At 44.2% G+C, this 23,956-nt stretch overlaps 1 protein-coding gene across 1 annotated transcript in view; it reads left to right on the top strand.

The window, feature by feature from the left end:
* The window catches only part of ARFGEF2 (ADP ribosylation factor guanine nucleotide exchange factor 2), an 83,579-nt gene that overhangs the window by 27,332 nt on the left and 32,291 nt on the right, over positions 1–23,956 (top strand). Inside the window, exons 7-23 of the mRNA XM_054573627.1 lie at positions 223–291; positions 2,453–2,604; positions 4,801–4,931; positions 6,054–6,288; positions 6,852–6,951; positions 7,886–8,025; positions 9,104–9,212; positions 9,817–10,000; positions 11,679–11,790; positions 12,322–12,527; positions 15,116–15,200; positions 15,308–15,479; positions 16,514–16,665; positions 17,909–18,037; positions 19,089–19,247; positions 22,576–22,723; positions 23,841–23,940. Coding sequence (XP_054429602.1) covers positions 223–291; positions 2,453–2,604; positions 4,801–4,931; positions 6,054–6,288; positions 6,852–6,951; positions 7,886–8,025; positions 9,104–9,212; positions 9,817–10,000; positions 11,679–11,790; positions 12,322–12,527; positions 15,116–15,200; positions 15,308–15,479; positions 16,514–16,665; positions 17,909–18,037; positions 19,089–19,247; positions 22,576–22,723; positions 23,841–23,940 — 2,383 coding nt within the window. The remainder of the gene's footprint in view (positions 1–222; positions 292–2,452; positions 2,605–4,800; positions 4,932–6,053; positions 6,289–6,851; positions 6,952–7,885; positions 8,026–9,103; positions 9,213–9,816; positions 10,001–11,678; positions 11,791–12,321; positions 12,528–15,115; positions 15,201–15,307; positions 15,480–16,513; positions 16,666–17,908; positions 18,038–19,088; positions 19,248–22,575; positions 22,724–23,840; positions 23,941–23,956) is intronic.

Raw genomic sequence — 23,956 nt, 5'->3', positions numbered from 1 at the left:
AGTGTTCCACAGAGGGAAACTCGAAATCACAGCGGACGTTGCCTGGGAGGTGCCGGGTTTCGTGGGATTGTCTTCTGTTGGCACAGTCCTGTCTGGCCTCGGCGGGTACTTGTGTGTGCCCTTTGCTTTCTGAAATGTGGCCCTAGAGAACATGGACAGACTCTTCTCCCCCCTCCTGTTTTCTCTGGAAATGCCCACATGTGTTTGTGTTTATGTGTGTAGGGGCTGATGATGGAGCCCAGGAGGTGGTGAAGGAGATCTTAGAAGATGTGGTCACCTCTGCTGTTAAAGGTAAGAACCAAGAACCCAGCCTTTCCTTCCGCCTCATTCCTCCAAAAAAGTCCTTAGCCAGGCATTGTAGTGCTAGAGGGCCCACTGCCAGTGAGCCCGGGGAAGCTGAGTCTACCCGTGGCTGCTCATCTTTCATATGGAATTCAAAAACTACTTGTTTTTAGGCGTTGATTTTATTCTCATTTGAGCTGGGTTCAAGAAGCACAGTCTGCCCTGACCAGTGTGGCTCAGTAGGTTGGACGTCGTTCCACAAAGTGAAAGGTCACGTGTTGGATTTCCCGGCAGGGCACACGCCCAGGCTGCAGGTTCAGTTCCCGGTTGGGGAGTGAGCAGGAGGCCGCTGATTGATGTTTCTTTCTCACATTGATGTTTCTCTCCCACTCTCTCCCTCCTTTCCCCTCTCTCTGAAAATTAATAAATAAAATCTTAAAAAAAAACAAAACAAACAGCCGCACAGTCTGGCGATGTTAGGGTTGGGAGCTCCACATGGAGACACGGAGGGCCTCTCCCACGTCCATCCAGTCCTCCCCGGAGCGGGCTGAGCCCGAGGCCGGGTCCATCGCTGCTGAACTCGCATGGCGGGCCGTTGGTGTGTCGAGCAAGCAGTCCCTATGTCAGCAGGCATCAGAGGCACATGGAAGCTTGTTCTTTTCTGTTAGATTTCATTCATACGTCCTCAGTTTTATGGTGTGGTTTCCATGGAATTAGACTTGTATAGCTCAGAATAAATATTGAATGATTTTTTTCTTTGTTTTTGCCAAAAATCTCAGGTCAATGGCTATATGTTGAACACTCAGTTCCAGTGCCAATAGACCATTAGTGGGGTAAGAAATCAGTTTAGTTGGTTGTAATCAACATTTTATAAATGAAAGAAAATAAAATGAAAATAGGATACCAACTGAATGCATCCCATGTGGCTTGTTAAGGATTGTTTTATGAAACATGCATTTCAATTATTTATGTGCACATGTGTACTAGATCATGACTTTTTTTTTTAAGTGTTTGTTTGTTTTAGAGATGAGGGGGGAGGGAGAAAGAGAGGGAGAGAAATACCAATGTGTGAGAGATACAGCGATAGGTTGCCTCTCTGGCATGCCCCCAGCTGAGTATCTGGCATGCAATCCAGGCTTGTGCCCTGACTGGGAATCGAACCAGCGACCTGTCAGTTCACAGTCTGGCACTCCATCCACTGAGCCACACAGCCGGGGCTAGGTCATGACTTTTAAAATGTATTTCTTACTGAAGGTCATAGTCAAAGAAATTGAACATACTGCTGTAAGCCCTATGATTTTGTTAATTTAGGGTACCACCAAGGTATATACATAGATTTCATTATTTAGCTCCTTTTAGAAATGTCTTTAAAATGGAATAATTTTTATTTCACATCCTTAGATTTTTTTTTCTGGGGCCAATACAAGTCCTCACATAATGAACACCTGTCTGTGGTGTTCACTGCATATCCCCCAGTCCCTAGCACAGAGCTTGACAAATAATAGGAACTTGATAAACCATTTGTTGAATGAATATATACTTTGTAAAATCATTATTGAAGGTCGTGCTTATTAAGTTGTTTGATGTTCCTGCTGTATTTAAAGATCCACATGGTAAATTCCTCATTCAGATGTTCAGCTGTTCTGCTAATCATCAGATATGCTTTCTTTCATTAAATGATGAAATCTATTCAATTCTTTGCCTTTCCGTTTTTCACATGGCTGCCAGGAAGCTCAGATCTACATTTTTTCCTGTGACTGAGGTTTTCTTTCATAACTATCAAATCCTTTTATTTATGTGGCCCTTATTCCCTAGTATTAATAACTCTTTTTTTTTTTTTTTTAAAATCTGCCCTTTTCATGTTAACAGCTTCTAATATTCTTCAAAAGGGGGCAGGGTGGGCAGGGCTCCTGCCTCGCACAATCCTGGAACCGTGGCCTACCATGTGAACCAGGCCCCTGCAGTGGTGCTGTGGCTGCTGGGCACATGGAGACCCTACACACCACTTTGGCCAAGCCTGTTGGAGTATCTTGTCAGTCATGGCGTAGTGGTGCAGGGCAAGGGGAAAAAGCAGTACCTGGAAGGTTGTGTTAATCACTTCCTCCTGGCGTCAGGCTGTCTTTCCAGACAAGCACTAATATGGTGATGCCTTTTGCACTTGTGTTTGAAGAAGCAGCACAAAAGCACAGCCTGGCAGACCCTGAGAGGGCCCTTGGCGAACTGGAAGGCCAGGAATGTGCTATCCCACCAGCAGTGGACGAAAATTCACAGACCAATGGGATAGCAGATGACAGGCAGTCCTTGTCGTCAGCGGATAACCTGGTAGGTTGGTGATTGTCTTATGCAGACTGATTTCTATTTTAACCTGTTTAGAAGAGGCAGAATTCTCTGTCAGAAGAAGTGAGTGAAAACCAGCGAGTCCTATTCAGTTATTGGTCACAGTGCTGGCATGATATTCTTTGTGTTAGTAGGTTCCGTTTTAGAATGTGCTAATTAATGTTGATTGTATACAGCAGCATTTTCAAACCGTGTTTATTCAGATTTTTAACACTTACATTTCCTATTCTTTTACTTCTATCTTAAAGTAATATGCATCCTTTATAGAAAAATAAGAAAATACAGAGAAGGAAAAATCAGGGAAATATAAAAGTCATCCATAATCCCATAACTCAGAGATAACCCTTGTTAACATTTTATTTATATCCTTCTAAACTTTCCTCCCCCTCATATATTTTTTCACTTAAATGAAATAACAATATATATACTGTTTTGTAACTTACTTTTGAATCTTAATATATATTATGAACATTTTTTTCTGAGCCCATAGATATGTCTTCCACAATTTTTTAAAAATAGTTTTATTGTTCTCTTGAAAATGTTATGAACTCACTCTCTGTATGTTTTCACCAGTGTTTCCCAACTTTTTTTATTACTGTCCCTTTAACAAGACTTTTTACATGCTTCTTTTTCTTAATCACCACCCACCTTTTATGACATTTTAAAGGTTTGTATACTGTATGTGTGTCTGTGTTCTATACATTAAAAAAAAAGTCTTTATGTAAAAAAAAAGATTTTTTTCCACACCCCAAGAACCAGATTTTTGCCCTTAGCCCATTACGACAGAATACCACAGACTGGGTGGCTTATGAACAACAGAAACTCATTTCTCACAGCTCTGGAGGCTGGGAGGTCCAAAATGAAACTCCAGCAGCTTGGGGGTCTGCTGAGGGTCTGCTTCCTGGCTCATAGGCAGTCATTTTCTCTGTGTCCTCGCATGGCCGAGGGGCGAGGGAGCTCTCTGGGGCCGCTTTCCCACTCAAGAGGTCTCCTCCTGACCTATCACCTCCCAAAATTCTCACCTCCTAATCTCCATCACATTGGAGATTAGGTTTTAGAATACGAATTTTGTGGGGGCACAAACATTCACTCTATAACACCCCCTTGGGGTTATAGTACCCCTGTTAAGAATGCACATGGGGATGGATTTATTTAAATACATACTTGGAACTCATGTCTCACATACGAGGCTAACTTGTTTCGTTCAGTCAACACTATCTCATGGACATCTTTCCACATCAGTATGTATAGATCAGATTTTTTAATAGCCATGTAAAATTCAGTCATGGATTGCCATAATCTGTTTAGCTAATTCCCTTTAGGTTGTTTCAGTTTTATCACAGGGAACAACGTTCTGTAATGAACATCCTTATAGATAAATCTTGTGCACATCCTTAATTCTTTCTTTAGGATAAATCCCTACAAGTGGTATTGCTGGATCAAGAGTTGGAAGCTCTGGCTAAGCCTTTTGATCCTTAACATCAAATTAGCCTATCGGGAAGGTAATATTGGAATCTCTGCCCACCTGTAGGCTCTCAGTTCTCATTTTCCCATATCCTCATTAAAACTGGGCAATAGCGTTCACTCAGATCTTTGCTAATCTGAGAGGGGAGAGATCCTGCCTTAATGATAAGTAGTAAGGTCGTTTAGGTTTGTCATTTGCATTTCTTGGTGAATTGCTTCTTCATGTTTTTTGCTTGTTTTCATTTGAGATAAAGGTTTCCATATTTCCTTAATGGATTATAAGAACTTATTGTATGTTGAGGATATTAATCCTTGCTATAGGTTGCGAATGTTTTTTATTTTTATTTAAAAGTTATTTTAAAACACCTACCATATTTCTCATTTATCTTGGAATAGTATTCTTAGAAAAGCCTTTTTACCCAAGCTTATATAAATAATTACTTATATTTGTTTTAGTTTTTTTATGATTTAATGTTTGTGCATTTATCACTTTAAACCATCCATACCCACTTCTTAAAGGACAAGGAACAGGCTTTAGAATTGCTTTGATGATTCCCCACAGCTCCTGTTTTGTCATTTCTGCCCCTGCCACGTCCCTCACTTCCCCAATGAATAAATAAAATAACTTTACATTTCCATGAAACAATTCCATTTCTTATTTTTGAAAATAGTTATCCTTTTGTTTTGACCCTTTGATTTTTCTCATTCCTTTCTCAGGAATCAGACACACAAGGACATCAAGTGGTTGCTAGGTTCTCTCACATCCTGCAGAAGGATGCCTTCCTCGTGTTTCGCTCCCTTTGCAAGCTGTCCATGAAACCGCTTGGTGAAGGGCCCCCAGATCCGAGGTAAGCAGGCAGCAGTTCTTGGCTGTCTACGACCCAGATGAGCCAGGACCTGAGAGGTTCCCGGAAACCCAGTGTCTTGGCCCCTGATTGGTGTGACTGCAGAAATTTATTCAGAATGGCTTTACAGCGTCCAGACTCATCATGAATTGTCTTTGTGTCCCCACCGACCAAGAGTTTGCCCAGTTTTGCTTTCCTGGTTTATGTGCTAAAAATAGTTTCATTGAACGTGCATGCACTCTCTTTTTACTGACTAATGGATTTAATACACTAAGTGTGGCAGGGGCAGGATGTGAGCAGACCTCAGTTTCCTGACCTGGTGGGAGACCTTTCCTTCACGGATACAGATTTAAGCCCCAGATTCAAACCAGAGAGGCCAGACCTTTCTTTGTAGTAGTGAAGGAACTGTCACAAGGATGGAGTGCTGTGGATTGTCCATGCAGAGGCTTTGGAGCCCCTGAAAACTGCATTCAGTCCTGGCTCTTCCACTTGAGACCAGCTCCAGACTGTAGGAGTTACCGACATCATCTGAAAAACAGGAATACAGAGAATCACCTTACAGGACCCATTTAATAAAATAATATGTAGTGATGTTCCAAGCACAGGGCCTTACCCTTTATAAGAGTTTTATAGTCACTATTATTAGTCATTAATAAGAACCCTCCACTCTTCTGTTGAGAAGATAACCGTTAAGGAAACGATTTATGGAAGTTTCCCATTTCTTACCAGCCCTTGGGTACCCTCTTCACTGTCTATGAAAGTGGGGAGGGCCGGATGTCTTGGTCTCCCATGAACGGTGTAAAGTACTTGTTCTATCGGGCCAGTTGCAGAACCAACTCTCCAGAGTCAGTTGATACTTGCTCCTGCTGCACTCTCCACTTTATGGCAGGGAGGGATAAAAAGAATAGAAGCTGGCAGCTCGTGTTCTCACAGGATCTGCAGGTCCAAGAGGACCCACCTCGTGCCATCTGCCCTTGTTCTCTTGACATTGGATGCTGTTGCTAGTTCCTAACGCATTGGCTTCTCAGAAAATTCTCAGCGGTAGAGGAATGAGACCTTTTCAAGAAACCTGATTTTTAAATTTTATCTTCTAGCCTCGTCATTGCTTTCCGTTTTCTTCGCTAGATCCCACGAGCTGCGCTCCAAGGTGGTTTCCCTGCAGCTGCTCCTCTCCGTGTTGCAGAACGCTGGCCCCGTCTTCAGGACCCACGAGATGTTCATCAACGCGATCAAGCAATATCTCTGTGTGGCGTTGTCCAAAAACGGCGTCTCTTCAGTGCCTGACGTCTTTGAGCTCTCTCTGGCCATTTTTCTTACTCTTCTTTCAAACTTTAAAATGCACTTGAAAATGCAGATAGAGGTAGGAACTCCAAATTGGTTTTTTAATTTTACACCAGATCCATTAACTGCCGGTGGCGCAGTCACCAGGAATTACAATTACACAGTGTGCTGACCGCCACCCCCAAAGAACTTTTTGAATGAATGAGGAGAAAAGAATGCTTTTCACTTTGACCACAGATTTAAATTACGTGGTCTGTGTGCTAGGCTCAGACCTCGCAAACCTGTTTAACCTGTAAATTATTTGAAATGCCTTCAATTAGTTGCCAAGTTGAGAAATCAGCTTGTATGTGAAAATCCAGATTTCTGGTTTCTCTCAAAAAATCCTGCCTTTCCATGTGGCAGCTCTTGGCGGTAACTCAGGAACAGCTGCTCCCTCTAATGGGCCCATGTTCCATGGTGCCTGTGGCCCTGCCCTCCAGCTGCCCCCACACAGCCAGGGTCCCAGTGGGACTCAGCAACATGCGTACTCTGTTCTCTCTCCACCGAAGGATCTACCTGTCCTCGAAAGGCTTTGGGGTTTTAAATTTGGGGCCCTAATTGAAACTGTTAATCAGTGTCCTTCTTTGTTTTTGTGTCTTACAGGTATTTTTCAAAGAGATTTTCCTGAACATTTTAGAAACATCAACAAGTTCTTTTGAACACAGGTGGATGGTCATTCAGACTCTGACAAGGATCTGCGCAGGTATTTTTACCGAGGGTACTCATTCCTTTGACTTGCCCAGAACCTCTTGATGCATTCATTTTCCAAAGTCCAGAGGAAGACCTTTAACTCCCCCTTTTAAAATTTTAATGAAGTGATGGGAAAATCATGACCTTATAGGCTAATGCTAACCTAATGACTAGTCCCGCCTCACCTCCCCTCCTTCAGAGGGTGCCACGCAGCCTGGGTTGCCCAAGACGTCTTAATGCTGAAAAGTCCGCCTGCTGGGAAACCCCCAGATCCTGGGAAACCCCCAGATCCTGGCAAACCGTTTTTCTAAGTCACAGGGTCTAAGTTATTGGTCCACCCCTTGCTTGGGTGCAAAGGTAAATTGAATTCATCTTATTTTGTGCAATCACGGGACTGTGAAGCCAGCATCCTGCCTGTGTCATCAAACGTAATTCCATAAGAGTTAAACCAACATTAAGAGGTAGATCAGGCAATCGTTGCGTTTTTTTTTTTTTTTTTTAATCCTTATCTGAGGACGTTTTTTAATTGCTTTTAGAGAGAGGTGAGGGAGGGAGAGAGAAACATCAGTGTGAGATTGAAGCATCTATTGGTGGCCTTCTATCCCCACCTGGACCAGGGTATGTGCCCTGACCAGGAATTTAACCTGCAGCCTTTCGCTTACGGGATGATGCTCGAAGCAGCTGAGCCACACCAACCAGGGCCATTATTCCTTTTTTGGTGAGGAAAGTGATCTTAGAGGTAGGTGAAATGAACTGCTTGAGATTTTAGTTAGTGCCAGGGCCTCCCACCTCTAGTAGTTTCAACATGCATTTCCTGTGTAAGGTATGTCCATCTGAGTTGGTTATTCTGGGAAAAAATTTTGAAAAAGGAATCCTGTTTAATAAGAAAACATAACTGCTGTTTGTGTTCAATCAGAATTTCTAATACCTGTCTGTTATTTTCCAAGATGCCCAATGTGTTGTAGATATTTATGTCAACTACGACTGTGATTTAAATGCTGCTAACATTTTTGAGCGCCTCGTAAATGATTTATCCAAAATCGCTCAGGGAAGAAGTGGACATGAGCTGGGAATGACACCTCTTCAGGTAAAAGCTCTAGAACACTTTTTTTATATTTAAAGTTCACTTCAATAAACAGTTATCGGTGCTAGGGATACAAAGAAACAGACATACGTACTTGCACATAATTGCTGCCGTCATGACACTTAGAAGCAGGCAAGGAAGATGTAAACTGCAGAAGAAAATGAAGCAGGGAAGATAAAGAAGGAGAGCTGGAGGTGGGGATATTGTTATTTTTAATGATGTCATCAGGGTAGTCTCCCTGAGGAGGTGGCACTTGAACTGAGAACTATAGGGAGCAAGTTCCCTCTCAGTCACCTTTCCCGGGATCTTGTGACAACAGGATCTTGGACTCCAGCGATGGCAGAAGAGATTGCCTTGTGCCGGCGTGCCTACGAAGACTAGAGGCCCTCTGAACTGCTCGGGAGGCCTGTGGGCTGCCCGGAATTACGTGCAGAGTGTTGGGGCATGGGCGTTTGTCCTAGAAGAAGGTTCCTACTGTCATTAGATTTACAGAGAGATCTGTGCCACCTTCAATGCTGTTTTGAGCCTAAATAGATTATACACAAGTCACATTTAATTTTTCATTTAAGAAATACTGTTTTTGAAAAATCAGTGTTTTTATTATAGAGTGAGCCTTAAAATGGAATACGTTTAGGGGATAAGAATGTATCCAGGATCACTCATTAGCTGCATAATACAAGATTCATTTGTCTTTTTTGGAGGTCCCTGGTTAAGAACCTGTTGGTTTAAAAAAAAAAAAAAAAAAAAAAAAAAAAAAAAGGAAAGTGTTTTTCCAAATTATGCAAGCAATGAATGAGAACTTCCTTTCAGAAATTCAGACAACGCTTCATTTTACGAAAGCACGCATCCCGTATTTTTGCTGCTAGGATGTTTCTAATGAGCACCTTTAGAGATTTCCAGGGTTTCTGCATTGAGCCCTTAATACTTATGTCATCTGTTACCTTTCCCTTGGGTTTCCTACTTAATAGCACTGCCTGTCAGTGATGATCTCATGTCCTCGTAGGATTCCCTCAGAGCCCTGTGCATGTCTGCTCTTAGTTTACCTGCTAAGTCTCTGTGCCTTGCCACTCCTGTCTTTTAGGAGCTCAGTCTGAGGAAGAAAGGTCTGGAGTGCCTTGTTTCCATTCTCAAGTGCATGGTGGAGTGGAGCAAAGACCTGTATGTGAACCCCAACCACCAGACCAACCTTGGTGAGAAAGCGTTGCTGCCCTACCGCCTCCCTTCACAGGAGGCTACTTGTGGCTGTTGGGGAAAGTCGTCTTGGTACAGTTGTCTTAGAATGAGCAAAAACACTTTAGTTTGCTAAATACCTGTAGTATTTTAAAGGTCCTGCTTTTACATCTGGAATTTGGGGGAGAGATTAGTATGATTTGTACTCTAACTTCATTTTTCCAAGTGGAGAACCAGTTCCAACATTTTTTAGTAGTCTCCCTCCCTCACTGATTTGAAGCTCCCCCTTTATGACCAACCATATTCCCCTCTGCGTATGTCTGTACCTCAGTTTTCTATTCTGTCCTGTTGATTTGTCTGTTCTTGCAGCAATACAAGTTTTTGGATTGTTTTTGCATTTCCATAGTTTCATGTGAATTTCAGAATTAGCTTTTCAAGTACCGCAAAAAAGGTAAGTTTTTAAATAAAGTATCAGAGTGATATCAAAGTTTCATGCTTAATGATCTTTACAGAACCAACTTTATTGTTCCAGGTCTGGAAAAGGGAATTACAGAGCCAGGCCTGAGCTCAGCCGTGCCTGTGTCCCATCCACTGATGGTTTTCTTTTCTTTCCTGTCATTGCAGGTCAGGAGAGGCCCACAGATCAGGATATGGGGGATGGGAAAGGCCTTGACATGGCGAGACGGTGCAGCGTGACGTCCATGGAGTCCACGGTGTCCTCAGGGACCCAGACGACTGTCCAGGATGATCCGGAGCAGTTTGAGGTCATCAAGCAACAAAAAGAGATCATTGAGCACGGCATTGAGCTGTGAGTGTGGCTGCTACTCCAGCTGAATCTCTTGGGGCCTCTGAGGAAGCCACATCTCTGGGAGCCTGGGGCTGGCTCCTCAGGGGGAAATGCCTTTTACAAAAGGCCAGTGCTGGCACTTGCAGTCGAGCCCGATTGAGCCAGCAGAGTGAAGAGAAATTCAGTGGCTTTGTGTGGTTGGTGCCTGGTCTTTCTATTGTTTTCTATAATGAAAAAAATTAAACCATGTTAGAAAATACAGAAACGTATAAATTGCTTAGAAAATTGACTACCTAGAAAAAAATCACTATTGGTAACATTTTTCCCAACTATATATTATGAAAAATTTCAACATACAGAAGAATTGACATTTGCCACATTAGTGTTATCTATGTGTGTGTTTTTTTCCCTGAATCATTTGGAAGTAAATTGCAGCCATTGTAATAATTCAGCCCTACATCTTTGAAGAATAAGGATATTCTCCCATATAACCACACCATTATTGTTATAGCCACTGGTAAATCTTAATGTGTTTCTTTCTAGCCTTTTTCACACAAAAATACATGTGCGCACAGTCTCATATCCTGTCCAACTTTTGAATAATTGAAGTGTTGATCTCTTCATTTCTTCTCTCACTATCCCTGCATCTCTCAAAAGTAATCTTTTGAAAACTTAAATCAAGTCGTGTCATTCCCCTGCCTAAAATCATTCCAGGCTTCCCAGTTTCTCATCACAGCCCGATGCAGCCTCTGGCCCCTCTCGCTGGCCTCATCTCCCGCCAACACCCCTGAGTCACATGATGTCTTTCAGGCCTTTGAACACTTCCAGGTGTTTTTGCTATTGTGCCCCTGATTGGAATACTTTTGGCTCTTTAAAGGACTTGGCAAAACTTGTCTTCCCCAAAGAGGCTTAACCACATTATCCGAACAGTTCCTAAGTTATTCTCTGTTCCTACCTCCTGTTCATGTTCTTCCTTCACAGCCCTTGCCACAGTTTGTACTTATTTATGATGTCATTTTCTCCAGTGCACAGTCTGGTAAATAACAAAGTTGAACTTATGCTTTAGTTTAAAGTTTGTCTGCCTTTGACAGGAAATAAAAAAAAGCAGTCTAGAACTGTTGTAGTAGCTCTTGTGGACATCAGAGATCCAGGCTACTTTTAGCTTTCTGCTTCACCAGGCTTTAACACCATCTTCATCTTCATTGTTGCTTCATGATTTAAGATGACTGCTGGAGTACCAGCCATCACACGTATATTCTGGGGAAGAAGGGAGAAAGGGCAAAAAGAGTATGTCTCCCAGCCAGGTCAGCTTTAAGAAGCCTTCCTAGAAGTGCGCATACCACTTCTGCGCATCTCCTCAGTGGCTAGAACTTTACCCCATGGCTGTACTTTATTTAAGGGAAGCAGGCAGGGAAATGGTTTTATCCTAGGGAGTTGTGTGCCCAGCTAAACATCTAGGAAGTCAGCAGTGTTGGAGAAGGGGAGAATAGATGCTGGGTGACCACCAGGAGATTTGGCTGTATAGCTACGTCAGAAGTTGAAGGTGGAATTCGAAAAAGCCGACTGTACACGCAGGACTTTCTTAGCTGCTATAGCATGGCTTATTCATGATGTTATTGTAACTTGCCTCAAATGCTAGTTATTTCTGCCCTTTAGATTTTGAAATGAGCCATCCATGTCCCATCTCTTCTTGAAACAGGTTCAACAAGAAACCGAAGAGAGGGATCCAGTTTCTCCAGGAGCAGGGCATGCTGGGAACATCAGTTGAAGAGATTGCCCAGTTCCTGCACCAGGAGGAGCGTCTAGATTCTGTAAGACTGGGAGTTGAGCACTTGCATGTGGGTTCTCTCAAGTGATTCTGAAATCTTACCAGCTTTTACCCTAGGGATTATCTGACCCTGAGCGCACACCTCTGCTTACAGGAGGCCTACTCATCCCTTTGGCCAGTGATGCAAAAAGCTCTTTGAAGGAAATAAGCTAGCCTGCTGACAAGTCATTGTATATCTTGGTGGGACAGTATCAGAGCTAGAAGTATGCCTTAACTCGAGAAACTCTTCCAGCTGCCTGGCTGCCACAAACATCCCTCCCGAGTGTGTCCCATCGTTCTTCGAGTTTGAAGTCTCTTGTGCCTCCTTCTTTCCCATTGTTTGTGACAGGACAGACTGACCTGGAATGGTCGGGTGGGTGGACAGGCTCGGGGAGCCACCCGGCTCTTTTAGCAGTTCAGTCTGTCTGGGGGTCCAGAGCTGGGCATTCTGCCTCCACCCACTTTGACTGCAGTGCTTTCGCCCTGGCATTCATGCTTGACAATTTCTAGACGTAAGTGAATGTGTATGTTTCAGACCCAAGTAGGTGATTTTCTGGGAGACAGCACAAAGTTCAACAAGGAGGTGATGTATGCCTATGTGGACCAACTTGACTTCTGTGAGAAGGAGTTTGTCTCTGCCCTTCGGACATTTCTAGAAGGCTTCCGCCTACCTGGGGAGGCCCAGAAGATTGATCGCTTAATGGAGAAGTTTGCTGCAAGATATATAGAGTGCAACCAGGGGTGAGTGTTGTGTTTCAGTCCCTTCCACACATCTCTTTCCCTATATCAGAACGCTAACCTTAGTGAGGTGGGAGTTGAGTGTAATCTTGCTAAATCTTTACAAGCAACTAAAGCTTCTGTTCACCATGCCAGACACTGTGCTGAGGGATTATCTTGTGTAAGGCGTCAGAGCAACTGTTTGTGTCTCCATCCTGCAGACAGTCAGATCGAGGACCTGAGAGGCTAAGTAACTTGCCCAACATCCCTACTAGAGCTCACACTATTAATGATGATAAGAGTGTGGTTTTATGGGTTGAGAGGAGGCACTTGGGCACCTCTGCCCTAACCAGAAACAACTCCCTGATTTAGTAAGTGGGATTGCTCTCAAGAATTTTAGTTTTTCTTAATTACATACTGATGGGCAGGTTACAAAAACGGCTATGTAACAAATAAAACCCATTTAAGTACCTGATTCCACAGGGCCTTTGTTCATGTTTCTGTAGGGAGTGAAATTGAAAAGACAGCTGACCTTTATTAAACACTTCCTGTGTGTCAGCCAGGCCATGAGTCTTACATGCATTAAATTTAATTAACGGTAAGCCTGGGAGTAGTATCCCTGTTTTGTAGATGAGGAAACAGACACTGGGACATTGAACATCCTGTCCAAAGTTAATCAGCTAGTGAGTGGCAGAGCCAGCCAGCCTTGTGTGTGGGTTTGCCTAACTCAAAGTGCACACTCCTCTTTCTACGGAAAGTGAAGTTAACAATGTCTGAGTATACTGAGAACATGATCTGGAATTATTCAATCGGAACATTTTGGTAACAGTTCTGTTTCTGCAGTCAACTTGGTTTTCACATTAATTGGTTCCAGTCCTACAGATGTACGGCAAAGAGATGGCATAGTCAGCAAAGGCAGCATCCGGTCATTTTAACCAAATGGATGCTAGAATTTGCTGTGAAGACATAGTTAGATGTTATTTACTTTAAATATGCAGGCATACCTTGTTTATTGCACTTCACAGGTACTGTGTTTTTCACAAACTAAAGATTTGTGGCAGCCCTACATGAGCAAGTCTGGCCGCACCATTTTTCCAAAAGCATTTGCTCACTTGTGTCTCCCTGCCACATTTTGGTAATCTACAATATTTTCAAACTTTTTCATTAGTAGTGTATTTGATACCGTGATCTGTGATCACTGACCTTCGATGTTGCTGTCGTCATTGTTTGGGGGAGCCACAGGCTGCATCCAAATAAGAGGCCGAACTTAATAAATGCTTGTGTTCTGACTGCTCTGCCAGCTGGCCATTCCATTGTCTCTGTTCTTCTCCTCGGGCTTCCCTGTTCCCTGAGACACGACAGTATTGATATTAGGCCACTTAATTACCCTATAGTGGCCTCTCAGTTTTCAAGTGAAAAGGAGAGTCACATCTCTCTCACTTAGTGAGGAAGGCGTTTTGAAAGCTGAGACAGGAGGAAAGCTAGGCCTCTTGTGCCGGACAGTTAGCCAAGGAGTTGCCACAGCCACGCCAGCTGTCAGCACCGCCACTGCGGTCAGCCAGCAGCCATTAGCATCTAGGCAGGACCCTACACCAGCAAAAGGATGACAACTTGCTGAAGGCTTAGGTGATGGTTAGTATTTTTAGCAATGAAGTATTTCCAATTAAGCTATATACATTTCTTTTGACACAATGCTATTGTGCACCTAATAGACTACTATGGTGTAAACATAACTTTTATATGTACTTGGAAACCACAAAATGTGTGTGACTTGCTTTATTGCGATAACTGACTCTGTTGTGGTGGTCTGGATCCAAGCCCATGTATGCCTGAGTCTCCTGTGTGGGCCTGGAGACCTTGGTCTGTTTCCCTCAGTCACTGATACGAGTATGTGATCCAATTAAATTTCACATTAGAATGCAGGCCTTTTGTGTTCTTCAGAATTTCTCCCTCTCCTATTGGGGGCAGTTTGAACAGACCAGTTCTTCTAGCTTTAGCCTCATATCTTATAAAGCTGTGCATCCACCAGTTTTTGTCTTTTTTTTTTTTCTTTCCTAAGACGAAAGCAGTCAGACTTCACCAGCATTTTGTTTAGGACACATAAATATTTCCTTTGCATTTCTACTGTTAAATATCACAGTGGCTAATGTAAGGTGTGACTAGCTAATAACTGGACAGCAGTTTTAGTCAGCTTTCCACCCAGTGCCTCACATGAAGTAGACAATCAAGATGAGGCTCGCGAGGCACTGAGAATGCGCACGAAGGGGCTTCGCGCTCAGGGTCTGGCACTGCAGGGTCGACATCCAGGAGTGAGGGCACCTCGCTTGCTTCACCCTAGACCCTGACCCTGGAGGCTGCTTGGAGATCTTACCAAACTGACTTGAAACTGCTTTAGTCAAAGAAGTTTAAAGCTGACATACATTCTGAATGAGCTTTCTCTACATCCTGGGCTGTTAATTATCATTCAGTGATGATGAAAGTATGAAAACTCTTGACTCGTTGGGCATCAGTGGAGCTATTGGCCTGCTTTTGGTGATGCATGTCCCCGTCCACACAGGACCATCCCAGCCTCCCACCATGCTTGTTCTGACATCTGGAATCTTTTCTTCTAGGCAAACTCTGTTTGCTAGTGCCGACACTGCGTACGTCCTAGCATATTCGATTATTATGCTAACTACAGACTTGCACAGCCCTCAGGTAAAATGTGTTAATGCCTTATATATTGTGGTAGCTAAATAAGTAGTAGCTTTATTTGGGCCACTAGATGTTTTCCTAATGGTTTTTGAAATTTTTTTAAATTATAGGTAAAAAATAAAATGACAAAAGAACAGTATATTAAAATGAATCGAGGCATCAATGATAGTAAAGATCTACCGGAAGAATATCTCTCAAGCATCTATGAAGAGATTGAAGGCAAGAAAATTGCAATGAAAGAAACAAAAGAGCACACGATCGCAACCAAATCTACTAAGCAAAGTAAGGTCTAATGGCAGATTATTTCTATTCACTGCAATTTTCAAGTGTATCAGAATGCACAAACCTTGGCTGGTGTGGCTCAGTGGATTGAGTGCCAGCCTGTGAACCGAAGGGTCGGTGGTTCGATTCCTGGTCAGGACACATGCCTGGGTTGTGGGCCAGGTCCCTGATTAGAGGCGTGTGAGAGGCAGTCTATCCATGTATCTCTCTCACATTGCTGTTTCTCTCCCTTTCTTTCTCCCTCCCTTTCCTCTCTCTCTCATAAAGTAAATAAATAAGACCTTTAAAAAGAATGCACGATTAAGCTCTCTGATGATGAATTTTATTTGCATATCTAGAGATCTGAATAAGAAATGTGATTAAGGCCGGGTGGCTCAGTTCATTGAAATGTTGTCCCATGTACCAAAAGGTTGTGGGTTCAATTCCCAGTCAGAGTACATCCCTAGGTTGCAGGTTCAATCTCTGCTCAGGTGTGTACAGGAAGCAACTGATTGTTGTTTCTCTCTCCATCCCCCCCTTTTTCCTCTCTCTCTAAAATTAATGAACATAACATCAGGTGAGGATTTTTTTTAAAAAGAAATGTGAATAAATTCATTATTAGTGTTATATTGGTTCTCATATCACCATCTTGTGAGGTTTGTGATTTATTACAAGAGAGAATTCAAATAATCTGAATTGCTCCCCAAAAATGTTTCTTAAAACAATGCTTTAATAATACCAGTGGAAATTGTGCTGACGTGATTGTGTCGTCCATTTCTTTGTTTGAGAGGCAGCAGAGTGTAGTGGTTTTGAGCACAGGCTTTAGAACCACTCAGGTCCCAGCTCTGCTGCTGATTAGCGGAGTGACCCAGGGTAAGCTACTTAGCCTCTCTGTGCCTCATCTTCCCATCAGTAAAATGGTAGTATTTCTATAGACTCAAGAGGTAGTTGGGAGGATTTGTGAGCTAATTATTGTAAGTCTTTTGAAGCAATGCCTGGCACTTAGCAAGCGCCCAGTGAGCATTAGCTGCTGTTTATCTCTTATTTCTCTGTAGGTGTAGCCAGTGAAAAGCAGCGGCGGCTGCTGTACAACTTGGAGATGGAGCAAATGGCTAAAACAGCCAAAGCTCTGATGGAGGCTGTGAGCCACGCCAAAGCCCCATTTACGAGTGCCACTCACTTGGACCACGTTCGGCCCATGTTCAAAGTGAGTACCCTGAAAAGTTAGGACATGGCTAACCCCAATTGTGGAGTTAACCAGCTGGAAGCTAGCCGGCGAATTTATAATGATGAAGAGATTGAGGAGAGGAAAGGCCAAGTTTGGGGGTTGCTTTCCGAATAGTAACTCAGGTGAATCCTGCCTAGAAGCCCTTGGATGATGCTGAGGATGCACCAGCACCAGCCAAAAGCATGAGTTCTGTGGTCTAATGTCTGTATTAGAACCCTGCCTTTGCCACTTTGTAGCTCTGTGACCTTGGTCAGTTACTCAGCCTCTCTCTGTTCATCATCTGTAAAATGGAGACAAACAGTGGGTATGGTGGAGGATTGAATGAATAAAAAATTGTTCAGGCAGGCCCTGGCCAGGTTGCGCAGTGGGTTAGAGTGTCGTCCAATAATACGCAAAGGTTGCAGTTGCAGATTTGATCCCCCATCAGGGCACATACAAGAATCAACCAATGAATGTATAAGAGGAACAGTAAATTTATGTCTCCCTCTCCCCCTCCCTCCCTCTCTATAATCAATATATCAGAGTTTGGAAAAATATTTATTCAGGCAAAAGGGAGAGTTTTATTGTGACATCTCATCTTAATGACCTCAGGGTTAGTTTAGCAGATGAGAGTGGGTGGAAGTGAAAGACCATATCCTGAGGCCTCTCTATTTTTCAAATGCCTAGAAAAGACATACATTCTATATAGGTAGCGTTCATTTTTCTCTAAGATGTTTTTATAGATGTCAGTATCCTGTTGGTTGATTGAGCCTAGATCTTTGTGAGCTTTTCTTTTCAGAGAGTTCACAGGAGAATTGGAGGAAAAATAAAACCTGAATAATTGAATTAGGAATCTTTCAGTGAACTAAGTTTATAGAAGATACGTTGCTTATAGGTTTTATTTTGCACGCCAGCCTCTGATTGGTAATGGCAGCGCGCTGCACTGAGGGGTCTCCGATGGATTAGTGGTGTCTGCTGTGAGCACAGGTGTGCATAGTGACAGCGCGCTGGCCTCATATTTACCTTCCTTCCTTTTGAACTGCACGTGTAGTGTATGGCATCTCTATAGTGATAGCCTTGACCACAGTTTAAGAGGAACTGCTTTATGTTGTAACGGGAATAGATTGAAATAAAAATAGCAGTGAACTTGGCATTCTGGATGTGCTCATAACTAATAGTGTGGCCTGTAAGTGCTCTTTCTGCTGAAATTCTAGACATAATTGAAACCTTCCTTCCTCGGCAGCTGGTGTGGACACCGCTGTTGGCAGCCTACAGCATCGGACTGCAGAACTGTGACGACACCGAGGTGGCCTCCCTGTGCTTGGAGGGCATCCGGTGTGCGATCCGGATTGCCTGCATCTTTGGCATGCAGGTAGGTGTAAGTTAGCAATGTTCCGGAGATGCTGGTGGGCTCTGTTCTTTTAGATCCAGCAAAACCAGAAACTATCAGGCATTTCCAATTAACCAAAAGAGTCTCAGCAAACTCCTTACTGCTGCCCATGGAGAAGCAGCCCACAGACTTGTACTGGCCACTGTGTCATTAGGGGGGAAAAAGGGAGGTTCAGGTTAAAGCTCTCTTTAAAAGTTTTTAAGGTTGAAAAACCTTTTTTGAAAGGGCTAGATTGGATTTGATCTACCCAGTTTGCCTACCCCACTGCCTAACACATTTTTTCTTTTAAAATCAGTTTTTATTATATAATTTCCCTAATTTCCAGGTCTTGTGCAGGAGAAGTGAGTAGTTTGATGCAAAATGAGTATGTCTGTAAATGTTTTGAACCTTGGAAAATTCTCGCAAATAAAATACAATTCTCAAACTGTTTTAAAATCAGGACATTGCCAGTCCCATTTATTTTCTAAGTAAGAATTTGCACCCATTTATTTTGAAAAACTCAATCTTCTGTTTCCATTTATTTTACAGTTGGACATTTTTTTTTGTACCAAGACCATAGACTTTGATGTCAGATCATGTGGCTTTTAATACCTAGCTCTGCTCTTTCTCTAGCCATGTGACATTGACCAGGCTACCTTCCCTCTTAAGACACCTTGCGTTTCCTCATTTGTAAACCTTTTGAAAAAGTAGACCTACCGTGCAGGATTGTTACAGATGCTAGAATTTATGTGATAATCTTAGCATTCAGCCGACTCTTCCCTTGCTCCCTCCAAAGGGAATGGAACAGGAACATAAGGTTGAGGTCATTTGCAAGGGAGAGGGCTAGTTCTCAGACCTGCAGCGTGGGGGAGCCTCGGCGGGATGTTCTGATAGCAGGAGGGAAGCAGCCTCCGCAACTGGCATGTCACTGTGCTTGGAGCCTGTCGGTGTGTGTACAGGAGGTATCAGAGAAGCCCAGGGCTCCAGCCATCGGTGTGAAGATGGTCGTGCTGTGGGTAGGGTCTCAGTGTTCTCTCCTCGGCTTCTGTTACAGCTGGAGCGAGATGCCTATGTTCAGGCTCTTGCTCGCTTCTCCCTGCTGACGGCCAGCTCCAGCATCACAGAAATGAAGCAGAAGAACATCGACACCATAAAGACGCTTATCACTGTGGCTCACACTGATGGCAACTACCTGGGGAATTCCTGGCACGAGGTACATGTCTCTCTGAGAGCCTGGCGCTTACCTGGTCTTAGTTAGGGTAACCCCGTGGTCCTTTTATTCAGTGTCAGTCTCTCTTTAGCCACTTTGATTCTTCTGGAAGTCAAGCCTAACTTTAACTGTGGATTTTCTCTCACCCCAAAATACCTCATGTATCTGAAAGCCAGGGGCTGGCGGGTCGGCGGGGGGATGCATTCACGTGCGCCACCTCACCAGTGGCCACCGTTCTCATGGAATACACTTCTGTCGTGACAGCTTTCCTTCCACATTAGCGCCACTTTCCCCAAGTCCCTAGGCACCCCCTGGGAGCTCTTACAGTCAGTGAGTAGATTTAGGACAAAGCTAGCAGCCTGATTTCTCTCCTAATTGTCTCTAAAAAGAAATGATCAACATTTACAATGAGCCATTGGAGAAATTGCCAGTGGGTTCATGTTTTTTTAACAATATCCTAACGTTCTCACCTGGGGAAATACTTATGTGTGCAAACATGTATTTGACAGGTCATCAAAATTTTAGTTGCTCTGGGGAAAAGATTGGATTAGAAACAGCCTAGATGTTTCAACAATGAGAGATTGCTCTTTAAAAAAAACAAAACATGTGGTATACCATTCCTTAGAATGGTATGTGGCCATTTAAAATGATGTTGCTGAGAGGAGAGAACCAGACATCTTGTGCTCCCTGGTCCGGTTTGCCCAGAAATCAAACCTGAATCAATTCAAGCCTCTACTCCCAGCTTTCAGGAAATACAGGGGACAGAGGAACACAGTAAATGGTGACCATGAGAGTGCAGTCTGCGGGTTAGGGTATGACAGACCCTCAGCAAGCTACCAGGTTCTTCAGCGAGTACATTGCAAGAAAAATAGTAGATGAAGGGGAAGGACCTATGGATTAAAAGAAACTTTAGAGAAAAAAGATAAAGATGTTACTAAACACTAATACTGTGCGCCCTGGCTGGTGTGGCCCAGTGGGTTGAGCACTGGCCTGTGAACCAAAGGGTCGCCGGTTCAATTCCCAGTCAGGGCACATGCCTGGGTTGTGGGCCAGGTCCCCGGTAGGGGGGCGCATAAGAGGCAACCACAAGTGGATGTTTCTCTCCCTATCTTTCTCCCTCCCTTCCCCTCTGTCTAAAAATAAATAAAATCTTTAAAAAAAAATACTGTGGAAATACGGTCACAGTATGTTAAATAAGTCAAAACATTGTGAGGCATCGTCCCTTGTGCCAAACATGCACAGAGAATGGGGTTTAAAAGGATAAACAAAAATGTTAACATCCTGAGTGATAACACTATGGAGGTGATTTTTTTTTCCCTTAAATTATATTTTGTAAGGGCTCTCCCATGTATGTGTATTACTTTTTGTTTTGGAGAGAAAACTATAGAGTAGAGGTGAGAGTGTTGAGGGTGGGGGGGACTGTGATGCCAAAGAGGCGAACCGCTGCCGGCCTCCGCCCCTGCAGGGGCGGGGGGACTGCGGGGGGCAAGGCCTGCGGCCCCGCTGCGACTGCGGGGGTCTCGTGGGGCGGGGGCGGGGGGCACCTCTTCCTGCCCAGCAGGTTACGTAGTCTTTGAGCCTCCCTTTTCTCTCTCCCACGTCCACAGGGTTGTCGTGAGAATGAGTTCATGTGCAGAAAGGGCTCAGAACTGCATTTGGCAAATACTGAGGCCTCAGCAGTTCTTGGTCACCAGCATGGCCATCATGGCCCAGGCCTTTGGCCCTTCTCACCCAGCCGTTCCTTCCTCTGTCACAGCTCCAGAGTGTGCCTTATTAGAAAATGCGGAAGCGGGCTGTTGTTATTTTTATTGAGTTGGGTGCTTTTTTAAAGACGTAATCTCTTCTGAGGAGTCATCATACCTAGTGACTCAATGAATAGCTGCTCCCTCTCCTAGAACTTTTTTAACGTGAGGCAGGTGACCCATGTGGCATCCCTGCTGGTTGCCAAGCTGTAGCAGGGCCTGGAAATACTAAAAATGAGTTAACCACATATTTGATGGTCAGAAACCGTGAGAAATCAGGTTGGAGCCAGTAAGTTTTTGGCCTCGTATTGCTGACCTGCTTGAGGTGGGTGTATCCCCAGCTTCTGGAAAAGGGAAGGCATTAATGGTTTACTAGTAGTAATTTAATAGCATGCTATGTGGGCCAATCAGGGAATGGCTTTAGCTTTTTTTTTTTTTTTTTTTTTTAATCTTGAGTATTTTTCTCACTCAAGAGGAAGGTAGTTTGTGAGATACTCAGCAGTGCTCAATGTATAGTAGAGTCCTGTAGTCTGGGATTGGATTGTAAGGTCAGCATGAAGGGCAAAACCCAGCTTCCGTCAGAAGTTCCCATGAAAATCCCTTAGGAAGGCTTTACCTGGTGATCTACATGCCCCCCTTCAGTGAGTTTCCTGCATCTAGTTCTTCCTCCAGTAGAAGCTGAAACCAATTTCTGTTTCTTCAGGTGAGCCTCCCGTGAGAGAGGGCTCGTGTGCGGGGTGTGTTGTCCAGGACCAGAGCCTCCCCCGTGGCTGTGAGACAGTCTCTCCTCCCACTGCACACTCATTCGAGGGCACGTGCTCTTCCATGCAGTTGACCAAGTTACTGGTTGCCTGCTTTAAGTGCTGGGGGTTCAGGAGTACACAAGACGGCATTAATGCCCAATGGGCACTAAAGACAGAGAACAAACTAATAATTAAATGGCATAATGCCAAAAAGGCATGACCAGGGGAGGGTGTGTGATCTTGGCGTGATCAGAGCAGGTCTCTCTGAGGGGCACGTGCCTGAGCTGGGAATCTAAGGAGTGAGCCATAGGGAAGAGCATGAGGAACGTGTTCTAAGCATAAGAAACAGCACGTGCGAAAGCCCTGGGGTAGGACTTGACACATCAAGTTAAAGGAGCAGCAGATAGGCTTGTGTGTTGTGTGGAGGAGACGGGAGGTGGAGGTGGCTAAGTGAGGTTAGATGGTGCGCCCACTGCGTGGCACGGGGAGGGGGGCTGCCTTCTCCGGTCAAACACCTTTCCTTTCTGTCTTGAGCACTTACCAAATTTGCCTAATTAAACATTTATATCCTAAAACTCCATTGTACCAGTTTTCTTTGGCTTATTTCCTCTTTCCCTTCTTAACAGGTTTTTGTTTTTTTGTTGTTTTTTTTTTTTTTAAATAAGTGAAGTCTATCATCCATACCCACTCTCTGGGACCAGGGAAGCCATCCTAAGACTCTCAGATTTTATTCTTACCTGAGAGGCTGTGTATGTCAAACAACTCTGTAATGACTAATTTAAGATCACAGTGCCCCATTCAGGCTATAAAATGGGAACTCATTTCTTCATGCCTTCTTTTCACTAGATCTTGAAATGCATCAGCCAGCTGGAGCTCGCTCAGCTCATAGGAACCGGGGTGAAGACCCGCTACCTGTCTGGGTCTGGGCGTGAACGAGAAGGGAGCCTGAAGGGCCACACGCTGGCGGGAGAAGAGTTCATGGGCCTTGGCCTCGGTAAGACGCCAGGCCCCGCGGCCAGCGGCCACGGGCCCTCGAGTTAACGGGGACGGGGCGCTTCTTGTCTCACCGGGACTGCCCCATAGGCCGTGCTTCCGTCTGTGCCGGCTGGCAGCGCGCTTATTAACGGGAGAGCTGCTTCAGCGGTCTCAGTCGGGGTGAAACTGTCGAGTAATTGCCGATTTTATCAAAATCAGCAGGGTACATTACTCTTCTCTCTATACATAAAACTGTACTGGGGGAAGCCACTTGCTTCAGAAAAGCTACATTTAGGGCCTGCTGTTAGAGGAATGGGCCTGTTTATCTCCAGACTTTAAAAGGCAGTGTCACCCTCCGTTCCGTGTTCGTTTGGGTGGCTTTTTAAACAGTTTTCATATGAAAGTAGAATTACTCCTGGCTCTATGTTGGATAGAGAGACTTTCGTCAGTGCTGTAACAATAATAGTGAATAGGGCAAACAGATGTGTCAAGCCACAGTCCAAGCTCTCAGTTTATACATTTTTAACTCATTTACTCCTTGTAACAACTCAGTGAGATTGAGACTATTATCCCCATTTTGTAAATGAGGGGTGTGAGGTACAGGGACTGAAGTGACTAGAGCAAGGTCACACTGCAAGCAAGTGGCAGAGGTAAGGTTTCAAACCCAGGCCACCTGGTTGCAGAGAGCGGGCCTCTGGGTCCCGCGTGCAGTGGTTGGAATAGTACGGGGTAACGGCTAGAAGCATGGGCTCTGTGAAGACGGTGGGTTGTGCCAGCACCTGCCCCGGAGGGCGCACGGGAGGGCGACCAGAGTGAGGTCCTGGCACGCTGCGCTGGAGTTGAGCAGGTGTAAGCCAGTACGTGTTCCAGGCGCTCTGGGTCAGCGTCCGCTCGTTCAAATTTGTTTTCTTTAATATAGGCATCTAATACTATAAAAATGTAAAAGACTACCCGGAAAGGAGATGGTTGGTACAAGCAAGGAAAGTTGTAGTAAGGGTGCATTTTAAAAAGCCAGATGCCAAAACCCAAGTTCACTTCCATTCCATCCTCAGTAGAAGGATTTTTCACCTACAAACCACTCTCATGTCTGTCTCTTGTCTGCATATGCACTGTTGGCTTTGTGCATTGTGTTTCAGGTAATTTGGTGAGTGGTGGAGTGGACAAAAGACAGATGGCCAGTTTCCAGGAATCGGTTGGTGAGACCAGCTCGCAGAGTGTGGTCGTGGCTGTAGACAGGTAATGATTTTGTTCT

This window comes from Pteronotus mesoamericanus, unplaced genomic scaffold (genome assembly GCF_021234165.1).
Source record: "Pteronotus mesoamericanus isolate MK-2021 breed Mesoamerican mustached bat unplaced genomic scaffold, CSHL_Meso_final contig_25, whole genome shotgun sequence".
Lineage (NCBI taxonomy): Eukaryota > Metazoa > Chordata > Mammalia > Chiroptera > Mormoopidae > Pteronotus > Pteronotus mesoamericanus.
This window is presented reverse-complemented; position numbering and strand designations above follow the sequence as displayed.